Genomic DNA, 9,633 nt, shown 5'->3' on the forward strand with positions numbered 1-9,633 from the left:
ACACATTTTAAAAATATACTCATTATTTCTTGTTTTTAAATTAATTGTGACTTTTCAATAAACTAACAATAAAAACTAAATAATTTAATCAATAAAAATTAAGTTTGGTGCATAACTTAAATGCATCCCAACTTTCTTTTCATATTTAAGTAAATGCATTTTACTATGAGCTGGATATTTAGTCCCTATATTAATAATTATTTAAACTTTTGATTAAGAGGTAGGAAAATAATTATGACACCATCTGTGAAAATACAAAATTATTTTAAATTCTCGTAACTCTAAATAATTAATGCAAATCAACTCATATTAAACAATTTTTGCAAAAAAAGGTGATTATCAGAACAATTAGTTAGAAATACGACTCACAAGTTTTTTATCAATGAAATATCACTAATAAAAATTAATAACCTATGTATAGTTAAAAAAACAGAGCTCTGCAGCAGACAAGCATAGGGCCACAATCGCATGTCTTGCTTAAGTGGAAGGATAGGAAACTAAAAAATTCAAAACAGTTATATTTCTTTCAATCATTTTTGAAATTATGAAATTTGAAACTAAGACGATTATTCTATCTATAGAATACTTTAGGCCTGCTATCTAAGCAGTAAAGACAACATACATAATCTCGATGACTGACCACACATTGGCGTAAAATTAAAAAAATTGAAGGTTAAGTTAATGAAGGTTACGAGGTGCAGAAAAAGCAAACTTTTTCATCAGAAAAACGTATTTTAAATAGGTTTCTCGCAATTTTTTTGCAAAATAATGGGATTTTTTAAAGTCTGTTAACTTAAACTTCACTTGTTCCAAGTTTCAATCCTATCGATTAAATAGAACAGGTTCTAACATGAGGTTGAAAATATTACACGTAAAACCCTATGACCCGAGATGAAAAAAATGCACTGTATATATGAAAGAACTCCAATCGTAAGTATAAAAAACATTACTTCCATACAACGTAATCCGACTTCGTCTTAATATTGAGAAGTGCATTTTATACAAAGACTCGTCGAGTTTCTTTTTAGTAAAGTAGGATATAAAAGAAAAATGGGCGGATCAGAGGGCGGTTTGTGTTGGTTACGCACGCATCAATGGAACGAAAATACGAAGGGCGTAGCGGCATTTTAATATCATTGTTCGATACTCGTCTGCAATATTGGTGTTTTTTTCTGGGAAATGTGAATATGCAAAAAAAAATTGTCCTATTAGATAAGAATAACTTGCCTAGCCGTAGAATTTAAGTAAAAAAACGTCTTTTAAAAAAATATAATATAAAAATATGTTAATAAATTGTTTTTATCCTACTGTTTGATACACAAAAAAAATCCTTATCTATCCTCATTACTATTAAAATATTCATTATCACGAGTCAAATATTTTTTTTATCAATTACTAAGTGCCCACTTGAGTTCAGCATTCCAGAGGAATTAATTTAATATAAAAGGGCGACAAATTTATCAATTCAGTATAGAATCAGTTGAGCGTACAACATGAGAAGTCTTACAGTTCTTGGGGCGGTACTGGTGGCTCTAGTAGCCATACAGGTTTGTAATTTCTATAATTTTTATTTTTCTATTTTCTGTATCAATATATTTTTTAGTCTGCCGATGCCTACTCAATAAGGCGTTACCAGCCGCAGCCGGAACCACAGCCTGAACCTCAACCCGGACCTCAACCCGAGCCTCACCCAGAACCTCAACCAGAGCCCCATCCAGAACCACAACCCGAGCCACACCCTGAGCCACAACCTGAGCCTCATCCGGAACCACAGCCTGAACCACAACCTGAGCCACAGCCTGAGCCTCACCCAGAACCTCTGAATGTGGTTGAGCCAGAACCACAGCCTCAGCCTCAGCCCGAGCCAGAGCCCCAGCCTCAGCCTCAACCAGAGCCACATCCAGAGCCTCAGCCTGAACCACAACCAGAACCACAACCTGGACCACATCCAGAGCCACAGCCTGAACCACAACCAGAACCACAACCTGAGCCACATCCAGAGCCACAGCCTGAACCACATCCAGAACCACAGCCTGAGCCTCAACCTGAACCACAGCCTGAGCCTCTTAATCTGGTTGAGCCAGAACCACAGCCTCAGCCTGAACCTCAGCCACAACCCGAACCTCAGCCTGAACCACAACCTGAGCCTCATCCAGAGCCACAGCCTGAACCACATCCGGAACCACAGCCTGAGCCTCATCCAGAGCCACAACCTGAGCCACACCCAGAACCACAACCGGAACCACAACCGGAGCCACAGCCTGAGCCTCAACCAGAACCCCAACCTGGACCACAACCGGAACCATCTCCACTAAGTCGCCGAGCTGAACCTCAACCAGAACCTCAACCTCAACCACAACCACAACCTGAGCCACATCCGGAACCACAACCCGAACCACAACCGGAACCACAGCCTGAACCACAACCAGAACCACAGCCTGAACCTCAGCCAGAACCACAGCCTGAACCTCACCCAGAACCCCATCCTGAACCACACCCAGAACCACAACCTGAGCCTCAGCCAGAACCACAGCCTGAACCACAACCAGAACCACTACCCGAACCACGTCAACGGGTAGAACCCAACCCAGAGCCTCAACCTGAGCCACAGCCAGGACCACACCCAGAACCACATCCAGAACCGCAACCTGAACCACATCCAGAGCCACAGCCTGAACCACAACCAGAGCCACAACCTGAACCACAGCCTGAACCACAACCAGAGCCACAACCTGAACCACAGCCTGAGCCACAACCTGAACCACAACCTGGACCACAACCTGAACCACAACCAGAGCCACAACCTGAACCACGTCATCGTGTGGAACCTAACCCAGAACCTCAACCTGAGCCACAACCCGGCCCACATCCTGAACCACATCCAGAACCGCAACCTGAACCACATCCAGAGCCACAGCCCGAACCTCAGCCAGAACCACAGCCTGAACCACAACCAGAGCCACAACCTGAACCACACCCTGAGCCACAACCAGAGCCACAACCTGAACCACAACCAGAGCCACAGCCTGAACCGCAACCAGAGCCACAACCCGAGCCACGTCAGCGTGTAGAACCTAACCCAGAACCACAACCCGAACCACAGCCAGGACCACATCCAGAACCACATCCAGAACCGCAACCTGAACCTCATCCAGAGCCACAGCCTGAACCACAACCAGAACCACAACCTGAACCACAACCTGAACCACAACCTGAACCACAACCTGAACCACAACCTGAACCACAGCCTGAACCACAACCGGAGCCACAGCCGGGACCACAACCTCAACCACAACCAGAGCCCCAACCCGGCCCAAACAGGCACTAAATTAAAAGAAGGATTATTTTTATAATCGTATACTCGTATTGTTACTGACTAAGTAACAAAAATGGATTAACACTATGTTGTTTATTAAATGTATTCTAAAAAGCACGCAAAATAAAAAAAATGCAAAAAAATTTTAATTTTTTTTTGTTCAGATACTAAATTAAGTTGATAAAAAATTGGGTTTTTTTCAAGTATGACATTTACGAAAAAAACGCTCAGAATACTTTTTAATTTAAAAATGACAAAAATCCAACCGTGACAACTTTCTCCCATATACTTAAGTACTTTTTAATTGAACTGAATTTTCATTGTAAATGTTTCTTTGCAGACTATTTGCTCAATATTCAAGGTTCTTAACGCATATTTTTTTTATTTGATCAACATTTTGCAAAAACATGATGTTCCTAACCAAATTTTCTTATATGAAGTTTTTATAATTTTTTTCATAAATTTGTTGTAAAGTCAAATCTCCATTTGGACATTATACTTGAGTAGAATTTTAGCAAGTACCTAGTATAAAAGATGAAAAGCCTTACAATTGTTGGTGTAGAACTGGTAACTCTAGAAGCCTTTGAGGTATGTATTAAATGTAAACGCTCCTAATAACAAACATACCGTATCTCTTTTACCAGAAATGAAGAAATAAAAGCAAAATTAATTATAACTACTTCAGTGCAGGAAGTGAGAGACCTGGGTATAATCTTTGACAATGAATTGTTCTTTGATCTAATTTAATTAGTTAATTAATAAGTTAATTACTTAGTTCCAAAATTCTTACAAATACTTGGATTTAATAACAGACAATTTACGTATTTGAAAAATGCTAAATTATATCTTTATCTCTCTTATGCGTTTGTCCATTGTAGGATACATTTTGCTTCAATTATACGGCAGAAAGAAAATGTATATACCTATAGTCTAATATAATAGATGATACTAGTATTCTTGCAAAATATTAATTGTCTAAAACAAGAGAAACTATACTAAACTATCTATATCGGATATTACACAGGGGGTTCAAAGTAGATACATTTATTTTAATACCTTATAGAGCCTGTCAAAAGAACTTAATATACCAAAAATCACCCATATAGAAGTCGCATAATAGAGAGTTAATTCACATTAATGAAAATTATTTATTTAAATCTTTATTTAGTTAAATTATTACCGTATTTACAAAAATTATTCAAAATTGTCTCCATTCGTTTGATTATCATACAATCTTGCTCGGCGAATCCATGACGCAAGCTTTATAACTATAATCCAGATGTTCTCGAATTAAATTACAAGAATCTTCAATGCGCTTCTAAAGTTCTTCCGGAGCACTTACTGCTCCATTATGATACACTAACTCTGTCAAATAGCCCTAACGAAAAAATCGTAGGGCGTTAAATCTGGGAAACAAGAAGGCCAAGAAATAGGTCTAATTTTGTACCCTATTTATCTATTCGGTAACTTATTATTTAAATGTTCGTGAACTTCTCATTCAAAATATGGTGTAGCCCCTTGATGTACAAACTACATATTTTGCCTCACATTTAAAGAAACATCTTATAATTGCGGCAAATTATGTACTAGAAAATTTAAATAAATTTCATCGGTCAGGTCCAATAAGCATGTCATTTATTATGCCAGTCCAAATATTTAATGCAAATCTATGTTGAAAATTAAATATTTTTATGGCATGCATATTTTCTGCTATCGAAACATGATTATTGTGGAAATTTTGCACTTTATCTCTTGTAAATGTAGCCTCATCTGTACACAAAATGAATTTCGTAAGATCTCAATTTCTGCCGAATGCTCTAAAAGTCACCGACAGAATAGCACTTTTTTCGAAAAATCTTCAGGTTTTAACGCTTGTACCCGTTGATAATGATAATACTTTTTTTATAGTATTATTGTCTTCCATACTTTACTATGAAAATCTTCAGCTTGAGATGCTATTTTTTTTAATAAAAATTGACTGATGTTGAAAGTCTTTAATAGTGGCCCATATGCTAACGGCAGGGTATCAGTCTGGAGAACATTAATTGGTGAAGGGTTGGCATAAATTATTCTAAAGATGTTTACCTTTTAAATTGTGAGCGCCATCCAGTTTAATGTGTTTATCTAAAGAGCAGGTTGTAAGAACCTTTAACGGGCGAATTGGTTCTCACATAAACAAAAAAGGTGTATCAAAATATGCTTTCCTGGTCAATGTTCATTGTTTAAGCTTTCATTTAAATAAATCATGATTGTAAAAATCACAAGACAGTTTCTTGTTAAAAGTACAACCCCTGAAATCAAAACTTTATGCATCAAAGGTCTAAAACAATAAAAAATCAATATTTTGCTAATATGTAACCCTTTAGCCAAAGTCAGTAACCTACTTACATGACACTGTACAACATGTACTACAACAGACGGTTGTCAAGTATTGGTGTTCATAATGATAATGAAAGTTCTATAAAGACTGTTCAGGAAAATGTAGGAATGGGCGATGTAATATCATTACCTAGTCTAAGAGAAATTCTTCAATTGGTGACCTGATGAACGGCATTATTGAATTGCACAAACTTATTGTTTTTCAGCAATCAACAATTAATAAACTCGTGGAGGAATTACAGAAACTTCAAACATTTAAAAACGACCCTGCTCAACCAACAAATGATAAGATTAAGAATAGTAACTCCATTATAATTTCTGAGATAAATGATAGAAATGAGCGCAAAAATAATATTATGATGTTTAATGTTCAGGAAAGTAATTCTGATGATATAAATAATAGAATTAGTCATGATAAGAAGTTCGTACTTGATGTTCTATCCAATAAGTCGGGAATAGATCATATTGAGCCCTTTAAGGTATATAGAATTGGACGTCGTGGAGCCAATAATAGGCCTATAAAAGTGTGCTTTAATAATACCGAGATTGTACAAAAATGTTTGAGAGGTAAAAAGAAATTAGGTGGTAGCAGTATAGTAATTAAAATGGATTTCCCCAAATTACAGCGTGACAAAATCCGAGAAGTTTATGGAGAATTGGCAAAAAGAAAGGAAAAAGGTGAAGATGGATAGTTCAATTTACCAATGGGGTTCCATCAATCTCTAAGAGAATTGTACGAGGTCCAAAAAACGATTAAGTGATTCCTTGGTAATGTATTATTTTAACGCCGGGAGTATGAGGTCTAAGCTGAAGCATTTGAGGCAAACAATATCCGCATGCAGTTATGATGTAATTTCGTTGGCTGAAACATGGTTGTTTCCGGACATTTTGTCATCTAAATTGGAGTTTACGGCATATGAAGTATTTAGATGTGATAGAAGTGCCCTAACAAGTGCTAAGAAGGATGGTGGGGGTGTTTTACTTGCTGTGAGAAAGGAGTTAAAACCGCGATTAATTAAACACTCTTGTTCATCGTTAGAGCAAGTTTTTGTTTCTGTACAACTTAATTATAAGAATATTGTTTTTGGTGTGGTTTACCTGCCGCCAAAATCTGATATGGGTCAATACAGTGCTTTCTGTGATACAGTACTGGAGATCTTTGAGGCCCATCCGAGTTGCTTATTTAGTATTGCAGGAGACTTTAACCTACCGCCACCAGCTTCACTGCTTGGACAGGTATTTAATTACTTAGATGGTAAAGAAATGTTTCAGCTACCAAATCCGGAAGGCACATCTCTTGATCTTTGTTTTTTTAATATTAATGGGTCTTCTGGATTGGCGGATGATTTTTTATTGCCGGTGACTCGCTCTCGACGCACTCCGTATGAATGTGTCTTTTCAGTACCATATATGTCAAGTTCTCTGAAATATTCAGTAAAGTTTTTTGACTTTAAAAATGCTCATTTTGTATCGTTAAATAATTTCCTTGCATCTATCGACTGGTCTTTTATTAACAACACTTCTGATATAAATATTTCCCTAAATAAGTTTTATGACCTTTTGTTTGAAGGAATCAGCAATTTTGTGCCTATTAAGTCCTATAATACTGGTAGCTTTCCTGTATGGTTTTCAAGAGAGTTAAGAAGTTTAGTTTTACGTAAGAGGATTGCTCATAAGAAGTTTAAGGAGTCTCAATTGCAAAGTGATTACTTGGTTTTCTCTGGGCTTCGGCAGTTATGCAGTGTGTTGAGCGATCAGTGTTACCGCGATTATATTTCTCGTACCGAGAATAACCTATTGTTAAATCCTAGGTTATTCTGGAAACATGTAAGTAATGTTAAAAAGTCAAGTAATATTCCTAAACATATGTTTTTTAATGATGAAACTAGTGATGAGGGTGGTGATACTGTTAATTTAGTTGCCAAATATTTGTCAAACGTATATTCTGGTAAAACATTTGAAATACCTGAATATTACATGACAGGGCTTGTGGATCAATTCGATGTCAAATTTGTAGAGTTATCTTTAGTAGAAGTTTTTAACGAGATTCTTGGCTTACAGAGCCAAGAATCTCGTCTTCTGCGGGACCGGATGGCATACCCAGCTTGCTACTTCGTGAATGTGTATGTACTCTGTCGAAGCCTATTTGCACTTTATTCAATCTGTCTTTAAAGTCGGGAGTATTTCCTTCTTTCTGGAAGAATTCGTATATTACGCTGGTGATACTAGTGATGTCAGTAATTTCGGGGAGTTTGTATATAGTCAAACTTGCCTAAACTTTTGGATGCACTTGTAACCAAGCAATTGTCATGGCTATGTAAAGGCCTTATTATTAACAGTCAACATGGTTTTCAAAAAGGTCGTTCCACTGTTACTAACTTAATATGTTATGAAGATTATTTGTTTAATGCTTTTGGTAAGGGTTCACAAGTTGATGCTGTACGGTTTTTTCGAAGGCGTTCGGCAGAGTTAATCATGCGCTTCTACTGGCAAAGCCCCAAGCTTTGGGTTTTGGATCAAATGTTATTTGTTGGGTAAGGGACTATTTACTGGGTAGATCGCAATGTATACGGCTTAATAACTTCTTATCTAGCAGCTTTTCTGTGCCATCTGGCGTTCCTCAGGGGTCATATGTGGGTTCGTTGCTTTTTACAATTTTTGTTAATGATATAGGATTATTTGTAAGAAATTGTGAATTTTTATTATTTGCTGATGATTTGAAATTATTTTTGTCTATTGATTCTAATGTTCAATGTCAATTGTTACAGGATGACTTGCATAATCTCTATGAATGGTGGGCTATCAACCTTAATGGTTTAGATTTTGAATGTTCCGAAGTCTTATTCAATAACTTTTGGAAGAATTCGCAATCTTACATTGTTTAATTATAGTATAGGTTCCACTATTTTAAAAAGGGTAACGCAAGTTAGGGATCTCGGAGTAAATTTCGATTCTAAGTTGACATTTTTGTCTCATGCTGTAAAGTTAGTTCAGAAAGCATATAGAAATCTAGGATTTATAACTAGATGCAATCAAGACTTCTCATGCTCTGTCTATAAAGTTCTGTAGTGTTCGTTAGTCCGTTCTGGTTTGGAGTATGCTAGTCCCGTATGATCCCCTCCATTTTATAAATCGCATATTGAAAATATTGAGAAAGTTCAAAATAAATTCTTAAGAAATTGTTCTTTTAAACTTAAGGTTCCGTTAGTTAATGGTCACAACTGATTACAAGTCGGTCATGTCAGTTCTCTCTTTGGACTGACTTGAGTCAAGGCATAATAATTCAGACTTGTGTTTTATTTTTAAATTAATATCTGGCATGACTGATTGTGATTATCTTTTAAATAGGCTGAATTTTCGGGCGGAAAAATTGACTAGACTGAAAAAACTTTTCTATGTAGATTTTGATAGTAGTTCTTATGGACAGCATAATCCTATAACTAAAATGCAACGTTCTTTCGATAGGTATAGTCTTGACTTGCACGTTTCTTTTAGCAGTTTTAGGAGTTCTCTTAAATTAATTAATTAATTAGTGACTCGTTACTTTACATTCTTTAAATTAATTCGTAACTTTGATTGATTTATGTCTTACTATTATCTAGCTTAAGTTGTATTATTGTTAGTATCTTTTGTGTTATTTTATTTTTGTAAAATTAGTGGATACCGTTAAATAAATAAATCAATTAAAATATAAATCTACCTTTCAGTGTGGAAATCAAAAGTTGTATTTTGTTTTTATTTGCTTATACTAAAAAAATAAAAAATAAAAAAAACATGCATAATAACTCGTACATATGTATTTGTGTTATATCTAGTCATTAATAATTAACTTATTCACATTGAGAAGCCAAATTTAATTCAAGAATTAGGTTCAGTTCTTGTTGTTATTAGAGTTTAGATGCAATTTTTTTCCCAAGCATTTAAAATTAACAATTTTA

At 35.9% G+C, this 9,633-nt stretch overlaps 1 protein-coding gene across 8 annotated transcripts; it reads left to right on the top strand.

The window, feature by feature from the left end:
* The first annotated feature begins 1,439 nt into the window (after nucleotides 1-1,439).
* LOC126737235 (uncharacterized) lies at nucleotides 1,440-3,353 on the top strand. Of its 8 annotated transcripts, XM_050442028.1 has the most exons (4): nucleotides 1,440-1,547; nucleotides 1,604-2,708; nucleotides 2,757-2,804; nucleotides 3,003-3,353. In XM_050442028.1, exons 1-4 carry the CDS (start codon nucleotides 1,494-1,496, stop codon nucleotides 3,326-3,328), a joined length of 1,533 nt encoding a protein of 510 aa, XP_050297985.1. In that variant the 5' UTR covers nucleotides 1,440-1,493; the 3' UTR covers nucleotides 3,329-3,353. The 8 variants fall into 8 exon arrangements, with proteins under 8 accessions (XP_050297985.1, XP_050297982.1, XP_050297983.1 ...); XM_050442025.1 differs by having other exon boundaries at nucleotides 1,604-2,804; XM_050442026.1 differs by having other exon boundaries at nucleotides 1,604-2,780; nucleotides 2,991-3,353.
* The last annotated feature ends 6,280 nt before the right edge of the window (nucleotides 3,354-9,633 follow it).

This window comes from Anthonomus grandis, chromosome 6 (assembly GCF_022605725.1).
Source record: "Anthonomus grandis grandis chromosome 6, icAntGran1.3, whole genome shotgun sequence".
Lineage (NCBI taxonomy): Eukaryota > Metazoa > Arthropoda > Insecta > Coleoptera > Curculionidae > Anthonomus > Anthonomus grandis.